This window comes from Morone saxatilis, unplaced genomic scaffold, assembly GCF_004916995.1.
Source record: "Morone saxatilis isolate NCDOM2014 unplaced genomic scaffold, NCSU_SB_2.0 Contig18, whole genome shotgun sequence".
Classification (NCBI taxonomy): Eukaryota; Metazoa; Chordata; class Actinopteri; family Moronidae; genus Morone; species Morone saxatilis.
This window is the reverse complement of record NW_023339740.1, coordinates 13565572-13589554: the sequence shown is the minus strand read 5'-3', so window position 1 is coordinate 13589554 and position 23983 is coordinate 13565572. Positions and strand designations below refer to the sequence as shown.

General features: G+C 42.0%; 4 protein-coding genes across 4 annotated transcripts; 1 reads left to right on the top strand and 3 right to left on the bottom strand.

The window, feature by feature from the left end:
- Nucleotides 1–1717: 1717 nt before the first annotated feature.
- On the bottom strand, nt 1718–12933 carry eefsec (eukaryotic elongation factor, selenocysteine-tRNA-specific). The gene is made up of 7 exons (XM_035661559.1): nt 12127–12933; nt 9891–10098; nt 9505–9601; nt 8354–8518; nt 6611–7255; nt 4893–5049; nt 1718–2544 (listed from the first exon to the last, which is right to left on the bottom strand). The coding sequence occupies exons 1-7, from the start codon at nt 12428–12430 to the stop codon at nt 2363–2365; spliced, it is 1758 nt and encodes a 585-aa protein (XP_035517452.1). The 5' UTR covers nt 12431–12933; the 3' UTR covers nt 1718–2362.
- Nucleotides 12934–13232: 299 nt separating this feature from the next.
- ruvbl1 (RuvB-like AAA ATPase 1) lies at nt 13233–18893 on the top strand. The gene is made up of 11 exons (XM_035661561.1): nt 13233–13373; nt 14332–14418; nt 14523–14655; nt 15713–15864; nt 16035–16124; nt 16793–16942; nt 17076–17139; nt 17238–17436; nt 17542–17644; nt 17732–17823; nt 18479–18893. The coding sequence occupies exons 1-11, from the start codon at nt 13233–13235 to the stop codon at nt 18636–18638; spliced, it is 1371 nt and encodes a 456-aa protein (XP_035517454.1). The 3' UTR covers nt 18639–18893.
- Nucleotide 18894: 1 nt separating this feature from the next.
- On the bottom strand, nt 18895–20128 carry mustn1a (musculoskeletal, embryonic nuclear protein 1a). The gene is made up of 3 exons (XM_035661562.1): nt 19968–20128; nt 19725–19854; nt 18895–19380 (listed from the first exon to the last, which is right to left on the bottom strand). Exons 1-3 carry the CDS (start codon nt 19974–19976, stop codon nt 19283–19285), a joined length of 237 nt encoding a protein of 78 aa, XP_035517455.1. The 5' UTR covers nt 19977–20128; the 3' UTR covers nt 18895–19282.
- An 840-nt stretch (nt 20129–20968) lies between these two features.
- Nucleotides 20969–23959, bottom strand: rft1 (RFT1 homolog). Its single transcript, XM_035661560.1, has 10 exons — nt 23686–23959; nt 23508–23593; nt 23295–23417; nt 22907–23198; nt 22690–22824; nt 22305–22565; nt 22067–22211; nt 21861–21966; nt 21526–21775; nt 20969–21422 (listed from the first exon to the last, which is right to left on the bottom strand). Exons 1-10 carry the CDS (start codon nt 23746–23748, stop codon nt 21258–21260), a joined length of 1626 nt encoding a protein of 541 aa, XP_035517453.1. The 5' UTR covers nt 23749–23959; the 3' UTR covers nt 20969–21257.
- Nucleotides 23960–23983: the final 24 nt, after the last annotated feature.

Genomic DNA, 23983 nt, shown 5'->3' with positions numbered 1-23983 from the left:
ACACACACACACAACAACAAGATTAGCATGCATGTTAAAAGATAGTGGGGTAAACGCGGTGTACCCACACTCCAGCATCTGTATTAATGAAACGCAAGAGGATCTTTATCAAGAGAAGAAGGATGAAAATAATCATCTTCTAACAAGATGCATTGGCAAATTGATTCAGTGTTTACCATTATATTAAGACTTAATGCATTTTATTTTTTCAATTAAGTTGCAATAGAAGACGGTTGATTTATATATTAGCATGCACACTTTAATGTTTAAAGAAGGATAAAACGCAGATACAGATAAGATATTACCAGTTTATCTCTAACTTACTAACAGCAGCACTGACACGAATTATGACATTAAGGGAAATATTTAGGACCATAAAATATGATTTCCATTACCGTCTCATGAAGAGACATCAGACCAGTAATGGACAGAGAAAAAGGTTTTCAATAAAACCTAGAATGGATGGAGAATGAAAGAGGGGGTGGCACGAGAGAGAGAAATTGGAGAGACACAGGAGTAAAAAAGCGACAGATTTTTTTTTTCTGTCTGGTTTTCTATAAGAGGAACGAGAGGAGATAAGACTAAAAGGACTGTCACTCAGAGGAACAATCCTTCCAGTGTCCCCTCTTGCTGCTGCTGCTCCTCCCTCCTCCCTCTCTCTCCAATTTCCACAGATTCCTGCTGAGATAGAGTCGCTGTTCACAGGGACAGTTTGCTGACATCATCCGCTACATACCGAGTGTCCTGCACTCTCACTGCCCCGCCCCACAACACTTCTGTGACAGGACTGACACACACACAGAGACATGATCATTTCCACCCTGTACAGTTCTCAATGACTGGCTGATCAATCAGCCACAATATGATTAATCGTTGTTACATTTTTCCTACTATTTCCTATTTGTTTATTTTGTTGGATGTTCATTGTTTACTCATTCAAACCTGGGAAAATTTACACTGAAAGAAAAGGAATGTAAAACATGCAGATTAAAATCTTGATATAATGTTTAGAGTGATAACGTAGATAATGTCTATCTGTACGCCAATACACAATTCATTTATTGCTTTTTCAAAACAAATAGCAAATTTAAAAACTGATTAAAACAGTGCACATAAAAGTACAGAATTACCCAGAGATCTCTTTTCTAAATCTCTAAATCTTACACCACGTATTGATCTTGCTCGTGCAGACCAGTGTAATACGATTCAGCAGACAGTTTCATACTGCATGCTACAGTAGTAGGTACACTTGTTATGGATATTAGTTACAGCTGGGATTGTATATGTATCTAATTGGTTCTGGACAGAGTGTGACATCAGGAAAACTTATGTAGGAAATCATAAGGTAAAATGTGGCCATTATGGTGTACAGTACGGATGACAGCAGAGCAAACCAACCAGAGAACTGCAGATTAGACACGCATTAAAGTTTAGGGTTCGGTATGCATTAAATGTGTAGGAATTGTAATACAATACGTGGAAACAGTATCTCTTTTGACCCCAGATACGCAGCGGCGGATATTCAACATACAAACTGCAGCTAGCATGAAGAGTGCTTCATATTGTGCTTATATGTTTTTGTACAAAATTATAGATTAATTCAGCTTGTTTTACAAACAGCAGGTTTGGGACACAACAGTTACATCCATTGCTTTTATATTCTTGTTGTATGCATTAAGGGCTTTACCAATAACAGAAAACAACAGACAGACGTTTCAGCACAGGTTTGCTTTATTTATCTTTCTGAAAAGAGTATTCAATTCAATTCAAGCAATCTCTGGTGTAACTGCTATTCTAAGTAAAATGCAGCTCAAACTGCCATTAAAGTAAATTAAAGTAAACAGAAAATATGAAGGAAATATGGACAAAACTGAAAGATAAAACGCCCTTTATCCCAGCAGACAGATCTAAACCTGTGTAATCTGTGAGGTCAGTATCTATAATGCTGATTAATCTGTTTATGCCAATTTAAGGCTCAGCTGAATTAGAAACATACTGAAAGAATGTTTTCTGCAAATAAAAAGAACTGATTCATACTTTGAAGAACAAAAGTACAGATTTTTTTTAAGACAACTCAAATGTATCAGGAACAGAAGAGAAGCTTCTTCCAACCTTGTGATGATGCAAACTGGATTAACTCCATCTCCATAAAGGGAGATAAAACAATCATTGTTTCACATGTGTTCAGCATTCCACAATCATTGCATTTCAGCAGACTGTCTCCATCTCCAGAAAAAGACGCTGACAGAAGAAAGTTATCATACCCTTGATACAGAGGCCAGTGTTCCCCTCACCTTTACAAGACCTCTGCCTCTGCCCGTCTACAGCACGGTAACAGCGTCAGGCTGAAGTGCAACAAAGGTCAAGATTGAACCATCTTTTTATGGGGATCAAAGACATATCGTTTGAAATGTAAGTGAATGTTAACAGGCTGAGAATCTGTTTTGGGCTCCTCTTCATTTGCTGGTCCACCTTTGCTTCCACCCTTCCCTTTCTTCTTAGAGGTGGAGGACAACAACTGCTTGGTTTCTGCGCAAAGGCCCTCTGAAGAAAAGACAAACAGGCAGGTGAAGAAGGTTGATAATCTATTGTTAAAAAAATAATAATTAAACATATAATCATTATATAAATAGATCCCCCTACTTACAAAATCTGGATCTGACCTATGTACAGTACCTAAGTCAACTTAACCATCTCAATGTAGGTATATCTGATACGTGATAGTGATCTATTCTACCCTGTTATGTGTGCAGGAGGTGCTGTATCAGTGCTTCTGTGTGCTGACCTCGAGATCAACTGATGCCTTCATCCTCCTGATGTAACTGATGAAAATGTGCAGAGAACCAGGTCTCAGCTGCTCCTCCAGTCTCTGCGTTAGTCTGGCTCATCTTCACACTTCCGTGTCTTGTCTATCTGCTCAGACATAACTCTTCCTTCACTCTGGCTCCGTTTTTAGTCAAACTGAGCTGTTTCCCGTGACCGCCGAGCTGCTGTCTGATGTTCATCATGCAAACACTACAAATTCTTTCATGCCCTTCAATATTTTTCTGTATGTGTGTCTTTTGGAGGATAAAAACTGGTTTGTTTGCTGTTTTGCACACGGATGGCAAGAAATGTTCCGGGTTCATTGCTTTACACACAAGCTGTCTGACCTCACGTACAAAACGGCGCCAGCATTCCTCTTGTTATCGTTATGCCAATGTGAGGGTTGTTATGGTTGCAGCGCAGCCAGAAATCTCTTTTTGTTATCTATGATCAGCTGAACATGTCCGTTTACCAACACTAAACACACCCAAACTTAAATGATTTGTGTTCACATACAAGCGACAGAAAGAAATTGCACTTCTGCACATTTGTCCTCAAATAAATTTCTAGGTATTTGTGTGAAGAAGAAAAAAAAACATGTATTAAATCTACTATATAAAAAGCTACTGCACAAACTTGGAGGCAAATGGGACTGAAGCCAAAGAATCAAGGTAAGTGCACGTGAAAGCACAAGGCTAGTTGGTACATTCATCAGACAGGGTCCAAAATTAACACCCAATTAGGACCAAATATAGGTTTAAATTGGCTTTGGTGGACAAATAAAATAAGGTCAAAAGCCAAGTTGCCAGCAAATTTATTCATTCTAAATGTATTAATTTAGAAAACACAGTGGTTCAAATCTTGTGTTTCTGTTCTTACACTAGTTAAGAGTATGGAGTAATGATAATATCACTGTCCCCACTGTTAATGGTCAGAAAATTGTCAAAAACACAATAATTTAAGCTTCTCAAAATGTGCAGATTTGCTGCTTTTGTTTGTGTGTTATAGGAAAATAAATATTTTAGCATGTTTGGACATTTTATGGACCATGCAATTAATTGAGTAAAAATGAAAACAGTCTGTAGTTCAATAATGAAAATAATTGTCAGCCCTAGAAATAATGCAGGTATGAACAACAAAAAAACATGAAGCCAGTGAAGTCTGCATGAAAGCAGCTTCTCTTCATCTTATGTATGCGTGAAAACATACTTTACAAAAGAGTGGGAAACTCACAGTAGTGACAAATAGCAACAAGTCATGTATTATCCATCAAATCTATCTCTCTATAAAGAGATAAAACAGCCCTACACTCACTGCATTATGACGTGTTTTCAGTTTTGCAGGATTTCATAAACAATTGGAGTGAAATAACTTGAAAATGATGAATCATGGAAAGGGAAAGCTTGCAGAAGGCTAAACCGCCATAAAGTGAAACTTCAGAATTAAAATGTCAGCAGTAATGGATAAATACACCCAAACCTATTGATGAAGTATCATAAGAGACTGTGTTCAGATACATGTCTGTATCAATTATTTGGCCTACCCCTTATCAGCAGAATAGCACCATCTTTGTCCTAATGCCCAGGGGGAGTCTCACATGAACACCACCGGGTGTCTGCATTATGTTCATGCATGAAGATGTGTGTGTCAGTATGTCTGAAACGTTTAAGTGTATGCATATGTAAGTGTGAGGCAGTGAAGAGGATGTAGGTGAGGTTCTCTTTCTAAATGTTTTTGTTTTCTCTTCCCTCCCGGTGTGGAGCAGTGGGTTCGGAGCAACAGAAGGTAAAATAAACACAGAACAGACTTCCCCCGGAACACAGGCAATCCCCAGAGGAATCCTGGGAATGTGGTTCAGGATGTTGGGCCTACCACTCTTACCGCATCCTGAAAACTGTCCGCAGAGCCCCAAAATCAGAAGAACGATGGAGAAAGTGCTTCCGGGTGTGTGTATTGATAAAGAGCGAGACCTGTCTATGCTTTCGACTGTCAAACTAACCAACTACACATTATATGTGTGACTCTTGAACAGCACCAGTGGTTTCAGTACTGGTGTGAGAAAGTTGATCACTTCAGGTAATCCTTACCTTGTACCCGAATCTTGAACTTCCCGCTCTGTCCGAACCCACCCTCGACAACGCCAGTCTCGCCCGTCGACAGCGTGACCTTCAACCCCACAAAGAGCTGGAGGTTTGTCTCCTTCTTGAACAGGTTTCGGCCAATCACAGTATAATCGTCAGTCACCTGGGTGGGAAAGAAACTTATGAGCTGCAGTGATAATGACAGAGAGATATGAAAGCTCAAAATGTAACAAACTTGATTAGAAGTACTTGTTAAATAGTGTACGAACATATGATCTATTTACCACTGGGAAAATGTCAGGATCCATATTAGTTTGATCCCCTGTTTCTTTCCTCTGGCGTCTAGATCTTGTGGTGTGCCATAATTTCACTCATCATCGTGACAGGGTGAGGAAGAAGAGCTGATCCTCTGTCCTGTGCCCTCATACATTATACCACTCGCCGTCAGCCACATTCTTCGACACTCGCCGCCTGGCTGTCTCCCTGTCTTTCTTTCATCCTCCTGCACATTTTATGCTATATTTGTTTGTATTTCTTTCTTATCATCCATCACTAAGTCGATCTTAACCCGCCACTAATCTGATAACAGGAGGGCACCGCTCTGTCTCCAACTCTACCTCCCCCCCACCGCCAGCTCTTCCTCTCTCTTCTGCCTAACCCTCATTCATTCCTGAACATTTGACCCTGACGTCCCTCAGGCGTGACTGATGCACTGATAAAAAAAAAAAAATACAGTTGCTGTATACGTCTGACAGACCGTATGAATTGTGACTGGACGAGGCCGTCATATCTCAACAATGCTAGTAATGTGTTCTTTTACAAAAAAGGAATTCTTTAGTCTTGAAACTTAACTGTCTCGTTCCGGACAGACAGATGAACGACAAATGTAACAACACATGACCGCGGTCTGACCTCTCGCACACGCTGTTCTACTCCTGAGTCAGTGACTGGAGCTGTCAACAGCCTGAGGTGCTAACAGCGGGAAACTAGTTCACACACTTGACCCCTGACCTGAATCTGACCTTGAACAAGGATCTAAACAGAGAAACTCAACTGTACAGTGAAGCATGACAAGAGCCATAACATCTTCAGTGTGCCCACGGACGAAAATACAAACTGTGAGAGGTCGGAGGGTGTTGACTTTTTCAAAAACAGATGCTGAAGTCAATAAGAATCCAACAGAATTAGATAAGATGAGATATGGATCGGTATGAACTGGAGCACAGGATTTAGGACACAACATAACAGCCATCACACCAAGAGCGAAAGAGAGAGCGGGGTAGGGTGAGAGAGAGATGCTGAGCTAAGTGACGGTGAATTCATACAGTCATGTGGGTATTCCTGTGCCGCTCAGGTGTGTCCAAACAGTGCCAGCCTCTAGCTGCTAGACAGGGCTAGTGGCGTCAGGCGGGCCACCCACACACCCCTGTGTCACAGCACATGCTAAGGCATGCATACCCAGCCATGCCTCAAACACTACTCACCAGGGCTGCATATGCATACTTGTTTGTGTGTACGTGTCTGTTTATGAATATACAATGGGGGCTCTGTCTGACAGGCACGCTCTACTGCCACCAGCAATGAGAAACATCCAAAGAAAAAACCACAGCCAGGGGAAGGAGTACGAGGTGATAGAGAGGGCAGAGGAGCAAGGACAACACTCAAGGGTAAGCAGAGAGGACGAGAAAGGATCGTTTTAAATAAACTGCAGAGCGTCCACTCACCCTTTCCACCTGTCCCTCCTTGTGTTTTGTCTTGTAGATGCGCAGACGAGGCAGCCCAGTCTCAGCATAGCCTTTATCTTCAAACCCCTGCAGAAGACAACCTTGGAAGGCCAACCGGCACGCATTGGCATGGATGTCTGTGTCCAGCTTGGAACCAATCACCAGGCAGAGTGAAGGACATGTGACTGGCCTCTCAAACTCCAACAAAGCCCATTGCTCCGGGTCAGGTCCTGAACTACCCTCTCCCTGACTGGTGATATATTCATCCTGGTAGAAATACTCCCTTTCGAAGGTGAAAGGTGATTCTAGTGAACAGGGCTGTGATGGAGGTGGTGTAGTGTCTGAGGGGGACTCTGAGGCATCCACAGCTGGCAGGCCGAAGAATGTAACTCTCGCCATGACTGTCTCGTGACCCACAGTGATGTGGAACTTGGCGCGGGTAGCCAGAGAGCCCTTGAAGTAGCCTATCTTCCTCACAGAGATGACAGCGGCATAGAGGGTGCGCAGGGACCCTGGGGTGCACACCACACCCCGCTCTAACAGTTTAGGGTCAAACTGTGTCACGCACACACCCACACGATCCCCCTGCATGGCCCCAGACACTGGCTTCCGAAACATCTGCACCGACTTTATCTTCTTGGTCACCTGATGTCAGAGAGCATAGAGATACAATAAATAGCATTAAGTTAATACATATTTAATTCAACATAAATAATCCACAGTATGTTATATTTACAGTGCCTCAGCCAAGCATGTTTAAATGTGGGTAATGTTGTTTTTTGTTTTACCATTTTCAAAAACCTTGTCAAACTATCATTTTACATTTAAACCGTAGAAACTAATCGTGGAATTCTGCACTAGATTAAAAACAGAAAAAAAACTTTTATCAGTTATTATTTCTACAGTACAGGGATTTACAGTTCAGTTTTAAGGGAAAAGGCCTTATAGAGGTCTTAGGTCAATAAAATATGCACATACATAAGTAAACAGTTCATCAAATTTGCACAACTTGCAGTGTAAGCTTCTTTCTTTAAAAGATAGCATAGCTATTTTTCACAATACTTATTTTTAGACAGACCATGATCACATTAAATATAATATAATATATACTGAGGCTCTAAAAATCGTAAAAAGTGCACAGTATTGTACGTGGGTTATTTATCAAGCTTTTATACAAACTTAAATGATGATGATGTGCTTTGTTTTGTTTTAACTATACATCTCTAAACTAATCATAAGTGTACAAATGAATAATTAAAATATATCTATCTGTCTGTCTATCTTTCCATCTACCCATTTATGATAGTGTGATCTGTCATTACACAATGTTTCTGTGGTTGTTTTTGTTGTGTGTTAACATACACTGACCAAATTAGCAGTGGTGGCTCAGATCAAGGCTCCATCACAAGTGACTAGATAATTTAGCCATTTGCTGCCACCAAGAGGTGAACATGAAAACTGCAGGCAAAACTGCTGAGCCTGGCTGAAAGTGTGCATCTGGTCTAAATTACACAACTCCTGTGCTGCCAGTCCTCCCCCAGTCCCCTCATCCTTCCCTCGCATTAAACTGACACATCCTCTGAACCCACTCGGCCATCCCTCCCTCTGTCTGCCAACTTCCAGTCAACTTCTGAACTTCCGAAACTCTGTGGTTTTCTACGAAGGAATTTCTGGCGCGTTGGTTATGTTACTTGCTTGTAAATATCAGAGATTCAGAATTCATGCCCATTTTTTGGAGCGTGCCTTTAGCGCTGGGATTTCCACAGTGTCGTTGATGGCCAACGACCCCTGCAGGATGGTTCCAGTCATGACTGTTCCCTGACCACGGATGGAGAAGCAATGGTCCACAGCCATCAGAAGGTCACCTCCGGGGTCTCTCTGAGGGAGGTATGTCTGCTTCTTCAAAAGCTGAGACAGACAACCAAAAGGGCAAAAAGACACACGCATTTATTTACACACACAAGAAGAAACGCTGTCATAATATTGCAAGTCAAACATACACAAACGTGCAACCAGATAAAAGAGAGGGACAGGCACTAATTAGATCCATATCTAGCTAGTGCTGTCTGACTCTGTGGTGGCTTTACAAACACTGGCTGATACACAGGGTCTCTTGTGTTATAAGTGACCCTGACACGTGAGTTACACTTCCGTTTTTCACACTCCAGGAAGAAAGGATAGAGCCTAACCCTTTCTAATGCAGGTTGACCTCTAATTAAGAAATTGCAGTATAGAAATCCCGAAGATATGTTTGAGGTAATTTAAGAAACAGTGCACACTTTTACATAGCGTGTCCTTCAGAGAGCACTGAAAAGTTTTAACTGAAAAATATCCCATTCGGTTTGTATTTTCATGAAATAAACGAACAAATTTAAGATAAATTAATTATTATTAAAATGCAGGTTTGAATCACATGTTGATATAAAACAAAGATTATCTGATGGTGTCATATTACAAGATTTTTAACTTTTAATACTGAGATCTGTAGACCTCAGTATCAGTCCAGCTATAGACAAGAGACAAGAGACAATACAACAATGACTTCATTTCGTTTCAATTTCTGAAACTAATGCTTCTCCTTGATTATTTGAACCATTGCGTGCTATGAGATTAATCATTTTGAATTGCACATAAAACAATATACAGTTGTTAACGTTGTTCAGTTTATCAGTAAGCACTGCCATTTTTCAAGAACAGTACATGCTGTGCAGAGTATATACTTTGCTGACTCCCATTGTTAGTTTCAATTTTATGTAAAGATAAACACATCTGAAGGACTCGCTTTTGAACAATATCAGCTGACAAACACCACTTGTTCATAAGTGAGAACTTATGTGCTCTTTTGAGCTAAATTAGTAACAATGGAGGGGGACCAGTATGTTTCCGGACTTTACCTCTATTAACTCTGGCACTCCATGTGGCTCCTCTGTGTCAGGAGCCTCTGGGCCCCCAGGCTTCGCTGCCACAGCAATCACTGGACATTCCTTGAATCTGGCCAACAGAAAAACAGTCATATTGGACTCACTTCACGCTTTGATGTTGGAGTAATGATTAAAGTTACTTCAAGTAAAAAACAAGTGGGCCTGACAGACAGACTGCTGGAATGCCGAGATGGAGACAGAATGTGTAATGAAAGAGGAAGTTTGACAAGAGACTCAATCCTGGGCCACTGGGAGTACATGGGAAGCCCTAACCCACCAACGCTGTCTGGGCCCACATTTCACAGCCCCTAGCTCCACACTCATCCAGAACAATTATTTTATTTGTATTTAATGCAGACCTGGTGCTCTCCAGTGTCTTGTGCAGTCTCTTGGTCATTTTCTCAATGGCACTTTGTCTCTTGTTGGGTGGCAGAAGGTCAGTTTTGTTCAGGACGACCACCATGCGAGGGCAGGTCAGCTCTCCTATCAGCAGACACTCAGCAGTCTGTGTCTGCACGCCTTTCACCACATCCACCACCAGCATCATCAGGTCAATGATCTGAGCACCTAGAGAAGGCAGAAAGTGCAAACTGTAATCAAGAAGACGTCAGATATTAGTGACAAGCTGAAGCAGAACAACACAGTAAATTGCTGTTAAAGAAGCTTCGCTGCTGTGCATCTATAAAAACATTTAAAAACTGTAGACTATAAAGCTGACAACAGCAATACACACAGGAACAGACAGAGATACCCAAAAATAACAGTAGAACAAGAAGAGAAATTAGGGGAGGGGTGCACAAAAGCAAAGAGAGAGTAAACGGCTAGAGGGTTGAAACTAGAGCTGTAGCTCACTTGGTTGTCTTTCCTTTCCCTCTTTTCTTTTCCTGACTTTGGCAGTCTCTCTTTCCTGTGCTCCCCTCTTTTCTCTCCTTCTATTTGGCTCCCTCTCTTTCCTGTGCTCTCCCCACTTGGGACAGGAGGGGAAGTTTAATATATACCCCAATCCCCATACTTTCCTTCCTCCCTAATCTACAGCATGTGCCACCCCACTGGCTCATAGGCTTCGTTTAGTTTGTTGGTTAAGACCGCCTGGCACAGACACATGAGTGCCTTTAGTCTGCTTTAAGACCTGGACCACGACTTCTACTAAAGCCTGCTCATGTGATACTCTTTAAGCTTAAAAAGTGGAATCCTGATTGTGCATTTGTGTTAAAAACAAGAAGGACTAAAAGAGAACGCAGGTAATAGAGGCAGTGTCCTTTCCATTATCTGCATTATCAGCCACACCACTGTAGTTATCTCTCCATACTGCCAACCAACCAAGTCAATATATCATAATCAACCACGCTACTTGCAGAGACAAGGCGCCCTCTGCTGGATACGTCAGCATTGTGCGTAAGAATAGTGAGGATGTAAGCAGCATCTTACTGTGGCCATGATGAGTGCAGCTTTTAGACAGTGTAATATTGTACTATGTTCTATCATGTTATTGACATATTGGTATTACTAATAACGTAGAACATTCCCTCTTAATGTTGTTATTGATACACACTGACACAGAGTAGTATCAGTGTTTGTGTTGCATTACATAGCATTTTAAATTTTATAGAAAATTGTTTTTAAATTTGAAAACCTGAAAACAGCATGAACCGGGACTTTCTATCTTCAGATTAAATCTTTTTATGGCAGTAAAGCCATTTTCCATTATGGCTGTTTTACATTTGGATGATGGTGCATGAGGTTTAGAGACTTCATGCACGGACTCACTGTCGTACCGCCATACGGGAAACCTGAATGGTACAGAGATAGTGTTAATGTTATTAGTGACACTGGTGCTCTTCCTGCTACGACAAGTCACAATGTCTGCTGTGAAAACGGCCGATGGTTTTATCTTCAGTTGCATAAACATTGGATAAGTATATCGTGGTAAACTGAATTGCCACAAAGGGGAGCCCACATCTTTCCATTCATACCAAAACCCAAAGCCTGTCACCACGGCTGAAGGCTTGAATTGCTCATTGTATCCTCCTCCAATACAGAAATACAGTAGATACCAAACTGAACGATGACAATGCAAAAAAATATTTGTTTAAGGTAAAGTGACTCCAGTATGTTGTAGTGCTATTTTAAGATTGTCCAGCATATTTTGATGATTATATTATCAGATTTTAAATGTTTTTATGTACCATGTCTAGTTTATTAGGTACACCTTGCTAAAGATGAATGTAGTCTAATTCAACAGCTCTGCAGTAAATCCCAGCTTCAGAGTGTTATAATGTTTAATATAATGAGAGGTGTTTCTAATATTTAGTCTTCCCTCATTGATATAAATGGACAAAAAATGATACACCCAAACTAAATCCTCTAAAATGACCACCAACTTGAACCAACACCTCTCTAATACTGAAATAAACACTACAACCTTCATAAAAGGCAGAATTTATTTCTGATCTGCTGGACTGCATGTGTGCACCTAATAATCTGGGTGCAGTTGTGTGAGGTATCAACATATCCCGACTGTGTCCCATGTGTTCACAACCATTTCATGCACTTCCATCAGAGTGACACCGAGCACCAAAACTTCAGAGAGCTCACCCCCAATGATCGTCCGAATAAGAGAGGCGTGTCCTGGACAGTCCACCAGGGTGAACTGCAGGCTGTCATACTGCTTCTGGCCTCCGCTGTCCCGCAGGTGATCGGGCAGATCCACCGTGAAGGAGGAGAAGCCGAGGTCCAGCGTGATGCCTCTCTCCCGGGACTGCGGGTTCTTGTCGAAGGCAGCGGTGGAGGCAGTGCTGCTCAGCGCCCTGGCAAGCGATGTCTTCCCGCTGTCGACATGTCCCAGCACCCCGATGTTGAAATTTAACGTCTGGGTGCGACTGTCGGCTGACTCTGACATGTTGACGCCGATTTGATGTGATGTTGACAGGCGTGTGTATTTTCCTTTGCTCTGAGCTGGACCTTGAACTCAGCTCCGACGGCGTTACTTATCTACTGTCTGCAGTCTTTTCGTTCGTTAACATCCGCTTATTGAACCCGAAACACATTCACGGCAAGATGGTTTAACTAGTTTGCTGCTTCGAAAGCGTATGTTGCAATAAATAAGAGTTTAGTGTTGCATCAGCGTGAAAACAGTTGAGAGAAACGTCTTCCTTGGTGTCGGTGCACTCCATCCTCGGGACAACATGGTAAAGCGGAACGGTTGTTTTTTTAGTTAAACAAAAGTAGAAAAAGAGGGAAACCGAGCGGGCATAATGGTTCTTTGATAGAAACTTAGCTGTAAAATGCCTAAGAAGCGACGAACCCCCTTTATCTTTTTAGTTCTACATTCGTTTGAGAGTCTTATTCACACTTTGACAAGTTTCTAGCAGTTTCTACTACGACAAAGCAAGTGAAACACAAACGGAAGTAGAACCTGCAATGGGCGGGGTTTTGGTTGAAGGACATAAATGACGGGAGCTTTAGCCAATGGGTGCGTCGCATCGGTCGACAACGTCCAATAGTTTTTCGAGATTCTCCGGAGAGGCGGTGCTTCAAGGGTATCACTTCCGCTGATTTTCCCTAGTTACCCACATGGAAACCGACTTCCCTGTGTTTTGAGTTTCGGCGCCGAGAAATAATCTGACACACAGGACGCGTTCACGTCACCGTACAGCTGCCTTTAAGTATTCACATCACATATCTGTAAAGTAATCGTAACTATGAAGATCGAGGAGGTAAAAAGCACCACGAAAACTCAGCGGATCGCCACTCACAGTCATGTCAAAGGACTCGGGCTGGACGAGGCCGGGAATGCTAAACAGTCGGCATGTGGTCTAGTCGGCCAGGAGGCTGCAAGAGAGGTATAATAATGTTTCTCTGTATTCTTGGTACTGTGTGGAGGAATGAATTAGAGAGGGGAGGATTTTCTGCAACAAGGATTTCTCTCATTGCAGGCGGTAAGGTGAACCAACAGGCTAACGAGTCTGTTAGCTGTGGGGTCGCTGTTTCTTACTTCAGTCAGAGGAAGGAAAAGAGAAAGTCCACCCTGAATAGATGTTACATTTGGTCATATTCTGTTAATTAACTAATTAATCTACTATGTTACATGTTTGAGTTGGGATTTTTTTTCCCCCTACGCAGCTTAAAAGCAAAGAGACAAATGTATTTATAAATGTACAAACAAACGGACCTGCTGTATAAACTATATATATATAACTGCACTTGTCAAGAGGAGGACCAGCATTCATATACAATCAATTAAGATGTAAAGTGTAGACTTCTTGGTTAATGTTGATGCTCTGATTTAGAGATGTTTGCAACAGGTATAGCTTATTGTCAGTGCATCCTTTTTGCAACCGCGGAAGATTTTAAACTAAAGAGAGTAGATTTCTTTATTTGCTCAATGCCAGTAGAGTAACACATGTAGACTGATTAACAGATTTCACACTGCAGAGATTACAGGAGCTGCTGCCGATTCTTGATTTCAATATGTGAAAATATAAACACGATGTGAAAACTTCCGGTGCACTTCCTCTGCGTATTTGACTTCAATGGCAATCTGCTTTTCTATCAGCAGAGTGTTACTATGGTAAATGTGTTGACTTATGTCCTTAACAATAGTCCCACACTCTGGGTGATATATTAACTAAGTACCACTTACAGACACCTGCTTTGAAACCAGTTCTTCTAACATCATACTCAACTCAGTGGTGTATCTGACATCCAGCTATGTGAATTGCCGTTAAGTCTTGTTGACAGTTTTTACCATTGTATGTCAATAAATAATGGTGTTATATATATATTTTTTTCACTCTCCAGGCTTGTGGCATCATTGTGGAGCTGATCCGTTCAAAGAAAATGTCAGGAAGGGCAGTGTTACTGGCAGGGCCACCTGGTACAGGAAAGGTAAGTGTGCAGTGTTGATTCACTGGCAAAACAGAAGAATGCAGCTTCTTTTGTTGATGCAGATCGCGAGTCTTAAATTCTTTCTCTACTTCTCTTTCCTTCAGACTGCACTCGCCTTGGCTGTAGCACAGGAGTTGGGAAACAAGGTGCCTTTCTGCCCCATGGTTGGCAGTGAAGTCTACTCATCTGAGATTAAAAAAACAGAAGTACTGATGGAGAATTTTAGGAGGGCCATTGGTGAGTGTCACTTAAATATGTTTTTGTTCCTCTATAGCTCCTCCTACAGGGCTCAGCTGGGGAATGAGTGAAAATGTAATGACTGGTTACACACAAGCTTTTACACAAGTGTCATTTTAAAAATAATAACAGTTAATTGGAATAAATTACAGCACGAGGAAGCAAATGTTAAAATAAAGGAACATTTTAAAACGGACAAAGTTATATATTTACCAGAGTCCTATTGGAAAAGATCACAGTAAAAACAACAGGGAGGTCTGTGGATTATTAGTAACTATAACACTGTTTCTGGGAAAAACAGGAAACCAATTCCAATTCATTGGATTAAAGCAGCATAATTGTCAGAACAAGTCCAACGCTCCCTGTATGTCTATATTTCACTAGGACTAAATGAGAGAAAATTATTTTTAGTTCCTCTACGCTCTTCATCTCTTGTTGTAAAGGACCGTATATGTGCAACTCATTCCCTCCTTGAGGAGTCCTTGAGCAGAAAGAACAAGGTGTCCTGCTCACACCGTTCTCATGAGCTGAAAGGCAACACTTGACAGCGGATTTATGAGAATGGTGTTGAGAAGGAAGGAAGGCTGGAGAGGGTTTGTCTGACTGCTGATGGTACCTGTCGAAGAGAAGGAAATGGAGCTTAGGTTGAGGGAGAGGTAGTCATCAGCACCTTTGCTCCTCCCCTAGAACAGGATCCACCGGGGGGAGAGGGGGGGTTTCATTTTGAAGTTGTCATCACTCTGCCGATAAGAGCGCTGTGACAGACAGTCCCTGCTTTAAGCATTGCTTTCTGACCCTCACCACAGCGGATCAGCCACCTGTGAGCTGCTCAAACTTGGTGCCACAGGCTGCATGAAAGAGGAACAGGAGTGTGATCATGTTACACAAGATGATGCCCAGACATTTCATGGGCACACGCACACACGTTCTCTCTGTAATAAAATGCATTGTGCGGTAGACTGAGGGATGTGGCGGCTCGGTTGAGTCTGGAATATAAAGGGCCGATTGAGTTCTCACTGTGTACTGTGTGTGTGTCTGTAATGTTGCCCACATTCAGGACTGCGTATCAAAGAAACAAAGGAGGTGTATGAAGGGGAGGTGACAGAGCTGACCCCCTGTGAGACTGAGAATCCCATGGGTGGCTACGGAAAAACCATCAGCCATGTTATCATCGGTCTGAAGACAGGCAAAGGCACGAAGCAGCTCAAGGTCAGAGCTATAATCTTTTTCTATTTTGTTGAAAAGGTGTCCTACTGCCTGTGTGTTAGAATTTAATGATACTTTGAAACATTAATGTTGGGATTTTCAAGAATAGTGTGCTGTTCTAACAATGATGAACAAGTGTCTGACTTAAAACATCTCTTGTCTTGTTTCCTCAGTTGGACCCCAGTATTTATGAGAGTCTTCAGAAAGAGCGCGTGGAAGTGGGAGATGTCATCTACATTGAAGCGAACAGTGGAGCTGTCAAGGTATCAATGTTACTTTCATGTGTTATTCACAACACATTTTTAATCAGCTGATCAAAATGGACAAATATGTACACACTACGCTTTAATTTACCAAATTGTTTAGTTCACAAACTCGCAAATAAAATAATTCAAATAAAATAAATATTTGGTTAGAGCAAAGTTCAATGCCTTCTGTCTTGCATCTCCCCCTCAGTCCTTCATGGTGGCGTTCTTTCATCTCTTTCAGCTCTACTGCATTTCTACTGTACTCTGGAATGAGTCTCTCTCATTCCTGCAGCTCTTTCTGCTTCCTTTTATCTCTCCATCTCCCACAATGCCTTTTTTTTCCAGTAGCGGGGCTTGTGGCCTGTGCTGACAGGTTGCGATGACGGCTCCTTTAATCGGTGCAGGTGGGCCGGGGGTGCAGGGCGGCTATAGTCAGAGGGCTGGACGACACATTTGTTACTGTTGACAGCTGTCTCATGACCTACCTTCTGAAACTCTTTCATCCTCTCTGCGATGGGCTGGCACTGGGTTCAATCATACACCTGCTCTCCCTCCTCCCCTGTGCTGTCTTTTGTCTCACTGTTGACCAGAGCAATGTGACATTTTCATTTTTGTTAAACAGTGGGAAGATTTTTCAATTATTATTATTATTTAGACATTTCTGTGTTACTGTGTCTTTGCAGAGACAAGGTCGCTGTGACACTTTTGCTACAGAGTTTGACCTGGAAGCAGAGGAGTATGTCCCGCTGCCCAAAGGTGATGTCCACAAAAAGAAGGAGATAGTCCAAGATGTCACACTGCATGATCTGGATATTGCAAATGCCAGACCCCAGGTATGTAACTGCAGATGTCATTGCATCTCTGCGTCGTTTGTCAATCTATTTTGTAAGATGTAAACAGTGTGTATATATATATATACATATATATGTATTTTTTAACATTATTATTGTCATTATTTGATCACAGGGAGGCCAGGACATTCTCTCCATGATGGGACAGCTGATGAAGCCCAAAAAGACAGAAATCACAGGTAGAAAAAACCTTCCCAACTCACATCACAGGCTGGCTTCACCACTAGTTAACCTTTTTATTATTTATCCATTTACGTTTTCTCTCTTTCTATTTTAGATAAGCTGCGTGCTGAGATCAACAAGGTGGTGAACCGTTACATTGACCAAGGCGTAGCTGAGCTCGTACCTGGTGTGCTGTTTGTGGACGAGGTGCACATGCTGGACATTGAATGCTTCACATACCTCCATCGAGCGCTCGAGAGCACCATCGCTCCCATCGTTGTGTTCGCCTCTAACAGGGGAAACTGTCTAATCAGGTTAGAGGTCTAAAGTTTGTTTTATGAAGAGAAACAAAATATCCTTTGCTACTCTTAAAATGCAAATATGTAAGATTTGTAGTATTAACAATCACTGTTCACCAGAGGGACGGAGGACATCAGCTCTCCACACGGGATTCCTCTGGACTTGCTGGATAGAGTCATGATAATCCGCACCATGTTGTACACACCACAGGAGATGAAGCAGGTGAGTCTGGTTATCAGATATCTGCATGGAAGATGTACTGTACATCTTCGTCTGTGCATGTGTCACTAATGACAGTGTGGTTTGTAGATCATCAAGATCCGCGCTCAGACGGAGGGGATCAATATCAGCGAGGAAGCTCTTACACACCTGGCAGAGATTGGCACTAAGACCACCCTCAGGTATGAATGTACACTGCGTATCACTGAATAGAGCGAAGAAATGAGCAACCTTGCATTGAGTGTCCACAGTGCTCCAGTTTTTCTATTTTTCCAAGCGTGTGAGGGATTTTTAACACCTGAACAGACATGGGACACCAATTAATAACATTAACAAAGAACAAGTGTTTTTTACCAAAAAGGAGTACAAACACAACTAGTTTTTAATAACTTTAATAGATAAGGCAACTGCAGGTGTAAGATACCACTGTGATGAGAAACATCAAATCAGGGATCTTGAAATTCTTTTGCCTGCACTGCTGATGCTTTGGTGAGATTTGCTCAGCAAAATGTAGCAAATTGAATCAATTGAGATTTCCGTTTTTGATCAATTTTGGTCAGTCCTGCAGCTATGGTGTAAAGTTTCATTCCTGTTTGCAACACTGGCACCCTCTTCATCAGCATCACAGCTAATGAGACGGTTACCACAATATTTACTGCAATTTGTCACCCAACCAAAAAGTGAAAAGCTACTTTTGACGGAGTAACGTAACCCTGTATTATTGTTATAAAGGAGTAATATTGAGGTTGAAATTGAAGGTGAACTTTCAAAAGGGAAATGTATGTACTGTACTGTATGTGTGAGTATAGTAAGCACTTATTTCCTGTTTCCTCTCAGGTACGCCGTACAACTGCTGACACCAGCCAGTCTGCTGGGCCGTGTTCAGGGAAAAGAGACCGTGGAGAGGGAGCAGGTAGAAGAAATCAACGAGCTGTTCTACGACGCCAAGTCTTCCGCCAAAATCCTCCAAGATCAACATCACAAGTTTATGAAATAAAAGCAGATTTTCACCTTTTTCTTTCACAGCTCGCAGGGCTTGTGTTCTCAGCCAGTTGTTACATGCTTCACTGTATTCCTCCATCCTTGTTCCATGCTGTTTCTTTGTTTGCATTTTTCCATCTTTACTCTCCACCATGGCTCATTCTAGTTCCCTGTCTCATTTACTTTTGTAGTTTTGTTCTAATAAATTTTATGTTTTATCCATTCTTTTTGTTGATGAAAATAATTTTTTGAATAAAAAGAAAAAACACAAGTTGACTCAGTTTTCTTTAATGTTTTTGGATTGGTGTATTACATTTTTACTGACATTTACTACATTACTGGCACGTCTTGCTAGGAAACAGGATGGTTGAAACATATTTTTATTGATTTCAATTACTTTTCTTTTTTTTTTTTTTTTTTACCTTTGACAACCCTTCACAGTCCAGAAACAACTGTGCAGCAACTGTTCAGTTAGTAAGTGCAATAATGAAATAGAAATAATGAAAAACATGTGACTTTTACAAAGAACACAAAGCTTCTAAAAAAGGCTTCAAATGTGATGTTTCATGGACTGAAGTACAGCTGGAAAACAACTGATCTCAAACCCCTAACATGGAACAGGTGTTGCCCAGTCGTGGCCAGGACTCTGGAAGTTCCCTGCTACTTCCTGACTGGTCGAGCGGAGCGTGTGTTCAAAACAGTCTCCGTTCCTGACCTCACTCCACTGAACACAGACGGAGCAGTTTTACCCACTTTCTCTGTGAAGGAAGAGAAACAACAATCAGAATATTTCACTGTAAATGAGGCAGCAAGTAAGAGTTATGTAAGACTGTAGACATGCTCTATATAAACACTTTATCCTGCTGGGTGAGAGAAAACATTGTTTGAGAGGAATTTCCCATCATTACAACCCTCCTTTCCTCTCTGTATATGGAGTGGAAACTTCAGCATCATGAAAACTCCTCTCTCACAAACTCACTGCCATAATGTGATCGAGTAGATTAAGCAGAGACAGAAAACAAAAGGCTTGTTTCCTCTTAAGACTACCGGTAGTATGTCAAATCACATTTCCACATGTAGTCGTGTGTGTGTGTATCCTCACCGCACTCCTCCATTACTTCAAGTGTCTTGCTCTTTGCTGGCCCCTTTGTACCCAGATTGTTCTTTGCATTAGACAGGTCCTCTTCTGTCACCTCAGGACGCTGCGCTTGTTCATCTTCTTCCTGACCTGGCTAAAGGGGAGTATAAAGGAAGACAACAAACATCTGTGATTTCTGGCTCTCCATGTCTGCAAAAAATCAACAATATATGACAATGTAGCTTCTTTTTAAATCAGAGGTCTTACTTGAGACATGTTTGTTGAAGATATGCAGCAAGGAACTCTCTGTCAGCTGTCTCTCTCTCCTTCTCTTCAAAGTGCAGCCCAACACACACTCACATATATACACAACCTAACAGTGATTCTCCAGTGGACAATAAATCTGTTCTTGAGACTAATAAATGACGTAATGAGTGTAAAGGCTCCTCCTCTTTTCTGTCTCTCTGCCTCTGGTTTTTCTCATGATCTGATCTCATCTCTGCTGCTTCATTAGAAAATGATGAGATCACTGCTACAACTGTTGGGATTACATTTCCCCAAATAAATCCCAGAGATGCAAGAATATGACAAACGTCTGTCTGTGTATCCTCACCCTCCCTCCTCCAAACCACCACTTTCTAACAGCAATGGTGATAAGCAAGCAAATTGGAGTCAAAGTTCAAAAGATAAGTAGCTGTAAGACATCAAACTTACCAATAAACTTTATACTATGCCTGACTCGTGTACAAATCTATGTTGTTGCTTTTTTAAAAGGAGTAGGGTGAAGAGGCATTGCCCTGCTTCAAAAGAATGCGGTTCCCACCCCTTCCTGCTCATTTTCCATAATTACATCATTATTCAGCCCTAAGGGACCCTTAATTCAGGCTATTAGTACAGAGGAACAACCAAACAAGACTAGTTTCCAAGCAACATGTCAAACAATCACTGAACTCAAACCTACTTAGAATAAAGGTTTTTAAAAAATGACAAAAAAGATAATCACTGGTACAAATAAAGTGTGCAAACCTACGCCCAAGAAAGTCTATACTTCCTCACAATATACATCTGTAGCAATAAAACATGTCATGTGTTGCCTTTACTCAAAAAAAATCCTTTTAAAACAGCAGGAATTCTCCAAAATGGTGAAAAGGCATTTAAAGTTTTAGTGATTTGACAACATTTAGACACACATAAAATATCCTTTAGGCTCCTTACAGTTTATGGGTTCATATTTTTCATTAAATTAACTCTAACACCACAAATATGAATTAGGTTGCCTTGTTTTATTTTGTAGGACAATCTACTCCTGTAACAAATTCAACTGTTAAAATACATTCATTTACAATACAATTAGATCCCAAAACAGTAATAATCAGTTTGTTGTATGTGTCAACACAGGAATGTTTCAGTGAAAACATACAACACACATTCACACATGTGAGGTATATTTTGAAAAGTCGTTCCCTCGTTGTTTTCACACAGTCAGTAACTGTCAATCTGTAGCTCCGTTTGTAGTGAAACTTTCTTCCAGTCCAGTACACCCACTTCCAGTCTAATTCAAGTTCTTTTCTTTGCGTATCGGGGCAAGAGCTGAGTCCTCACAAACTGAATAAGCCGAGTCTCTGTGAGAAGAACAGCTACAAACACACCGAGCAGGCACGCTGCTCCTACGCCGATATGAACCAGCCTTAACAACCAGCCGCTGTCGCAGCAGAACACACCCTGAAACCAGAGAATAAAGAACCTCAGATTATATAGAATAAAACTGCAATGTAACGGTCAATATTTAGAGCTAAAACAAAGAGACATGATTCCTCATTTATACCTCAGACAGCGCTGTGACAACGGCACTGACAGCAAGTGCCAGTAGTAGGAGTGGGGAGGGCAACAGGCCTCGCAGAGGTTTCCATTGACTGTACTGGAAGTAGTGGTGTATGTAAAGCAGGCTGTGCAAGATGCGGAGGCCCATGTTGAGACAGTTTGCCAGTATGAAGCCCACAGCGCCAGCCCACCACGTCAGCATGTAGGACAGGAACAGGAAAGACACAGACAGAGCGAGCATCACCAAGTTATACCTGAGGACAAATCACAAACACTCTGTTAACCGACGGGTTACTTATGTTATGTTTAATATCTGAACGTATATTCCTACATTCTTACTTGTCAACCTCTTCTTGGCTCATGGCAGCAAATACAAAACACTCTGTTACACCGTTTACAGCGAGTAGGAGAACGTAGCAGCTGTAGCACTGCAGCAGAGCGGGCCCTTTGACAAAAAACAAACAAAAGAAACAAGCTGTGACTAAGAACACCAAGCACAGCAGAATTTGTCACACATACCCCAATACAACCACTAGCTCACTTACCTGCCCCACTGCTCAGTAGAGAGCCGCCATAAATGTCCAGGGCCAAGTGAGAGTAGGCGTAACCAAACACTGTGATAATGAGACCAATCACCAGCACCAGTTTTAGCAGACACTCCAACACCTCTGCTACAATGGCAACTTCTTCCTGTGGACCAAACCCACAACATGAAGTAAAGCAGGCAACAATTCCTTTCTAGCCATTCTCAAAGACGTGTTTGTTCACATCCAAGACTCACACCTGTTTCTGACTTTTGACATCACGTCCTCGCTCCAGCACTTTGGCAAAGAAGATGTAGAAGCTTTCCTCGATAGGCAAGAAGATGAAGCGAGCCACCATGGAGCCCAGATTATTGACTATATCATAAACTCCCTGGTCTCCAAAGCTGAGGACGTTCAGGAAGGTCATGACGTAGCGCTCGCCCTCTGTCAGGATCTGCTTCAGGAAGGACTGCTTGAAGAAGCTCCACGTGAGCCGGGCCAGAGTCCAATCAACCAGCGGCTATAAACAACAGATGAGAATCATTAGTCGTGTATGGTAACAGCATATCTACCAAGAAATCTGTTTGATTTTGAAAAGGCAGATCATAAATAATGAATAGCAACATATTGTCCTCTCCTACTACCTCTCCATCAGCTCTACAGGGCAAGAGATCTCCAACATGGCGCAGGGGGAAACTCTTCTTGGGTGCCTCTTTAGAGCCCAAAAAATGAATGAAGTAAACAGCATAGCACAGCACCAGGAATCCTGTGTACACCAACTGAAGAAAAGCCCATAGCTTAGAGTCATTACATACAGAGGAAGTTATCACAGAAATAATTAAGAGAGACTTTGTTTCTTACATGAGCAGCAGAGAAGATGTAAAGGCCCCATTCACGGGCAAACACCACCAGCACCACAGTGACACTGCACTTCGCGATCATTGCTAAGCTCTCTGCGACAACCTTCAGGCGGACAAACATGTGAGCTTGAGCCAGGACCCAGAGGGGCTCGGCCAGGAGCTCCTGCACTCCGGACAGGGCAAACAACACCACAGCAGGGCCGTAGTAAGGGACAGTCTGGGGGTCTGGGACCTCCAGGAGCCACAGCCACACACAGACCAGCAGGGATGCCCATAACACACCCAGAGGCAACCTGAGACGTAAGCCAGGCAAATATAAGTCACACAGGCCGAATACACGAGGTCAAACGCGCGTCCCATACTTTAATCATTCTGTAAAGTCAACTCACGTCAGCCACAGCAGGTTTATAACTTGTCTCCAGCTGTGGTTGGTCCCTGATACCCCACTCAGGCAGGCTCTCCGGAAAGCTTCTCTGGATAAAAATACTAATGTGGAGTACAATAGTGTAAGCCTGCACAACAGAAACACACATACACGTTACAGGAGAAATGTGTTGGCTCTTTTCTCATCTTCACTGTTCTCCCATCTCAGCCATCTTTACCTGACATTGACAACACCAATCAGCTCTTTGGACACAAACCGCAGTGTGAACGCATTCAGTAAGAAGGTGAGAACACGAAACATCACCTGAGAAAGTAAAACATATTAATCGTTTAACAATCAAGACAGGAGTAATAGCTCAACTGTGTGTGTGTGTGTGTGTGTGTGTGTGTGTGTACCTGTAACAACACATTGTACGATGCTAGAGTGGACGCATTCTTCAATACATCCTTAGTACTCATTTTGGACTTCCTCTGACTCGCTAGAAGTCTTTATCAAACCTGAATTTGACAATCTATCCGCAGTTTTCTACGAAGGGAAATCATAATACGGTCATACTGTGGAAAGTGAAACCGTGTCTGCCTAAGACCGACGAGAATAGTTCCTAATGAGCAAGTGTTGCATTACTTCAGGTGAGCTAGAAGCAGTAGTAGTAACCCTTCCGCAACAAGACCAAAAACACTTCCGTACACATTG

What these genes read in the sequence shown, in the direction of transcription:
- mustn1a (XM_035661562.1), bottom strand. An exon ending in TGAAGTAATGGAGGAGTGCG is followed by an intron (nt 19,381 to 19,724) that starts GTGAGGATACAC and finishes CTTCCTTCACAG; the next exon opens with AGAAAGTGGGTAAAACTGCT.
- rft1 (XM_035661560.1), bottom strand. Translation starts at nt 23,748, where the DNA reads ATGAGTACTAAGGATGTATTGAAGAATGCGTCCACTCTAGCATCGTAC. An exon ending in CGTACAATGTGTTGTTACAG is followed by an intron (nt 23,594 to 23,685) that starts GTACACACACAC and finishes TTACTTTCTCAG; the next exon opens with GTGATGTTTCGTGTTCTCAC. An exon ending in CCTGTAGAGCTGATGGAGAG is followed by an intron (nt 22,566 to 22,689) that starts GTAGTAGGAGAG and finishes TGTTGTTTATAG; the next exon opens with CCGCTGGTTGATTGGACTCT.
- eefsec (XM_035661559.1), bottom strand. Translation starts at nt 12,430, where the DNA reads ATGTCAGAGTCAGCCGACAGTCGCACCCAGACGTTAAATTTCAACATC. An exon ending in TATTCGGACGATCATTGGGG is followed by an intron (nt 10,099 to 12,126) that starts GTGAGCTCTCTG and finishes TGCCTTCTCTAG; the next exon opens with GTGCTCAGATCATTGACCTG. An exon ending in AAGACACTGGAGAGCACCAG is followed by an intron (nt 9,602 to 9,890) that starts GTCTGCATTAAA and finishes TCTGTTGGCCAG; the next exon opens with ATTCAAGGAATGTCCAGTGA.
- ruvbl1 (XM_035661561.1), top strand. Translation starts at nt 13,233, where the DNA reads ATGAAGATCGAGGAGGTAAAAAGCACCACGAAAACTCAGCGGATCGCC. An exon ending in AAGGCACGAAGCAGCTCAAG is followed by an intron (nt 15,865 to 16,034) that starts GTCAGAGCTATA and finishes TTGTTTCCTCAG; the next exon opens with TTGGACCCCAGTATTTATGA. An exon ending in CACCACAGGAGATGAAGCAG is followed by an intron (nt 17,645 to 17,731) that starts GTGAGTCTGGTT and finishes TGTGGTTTGTAG; the next exon opens with ATCATCAAGATCCGCGCTCA.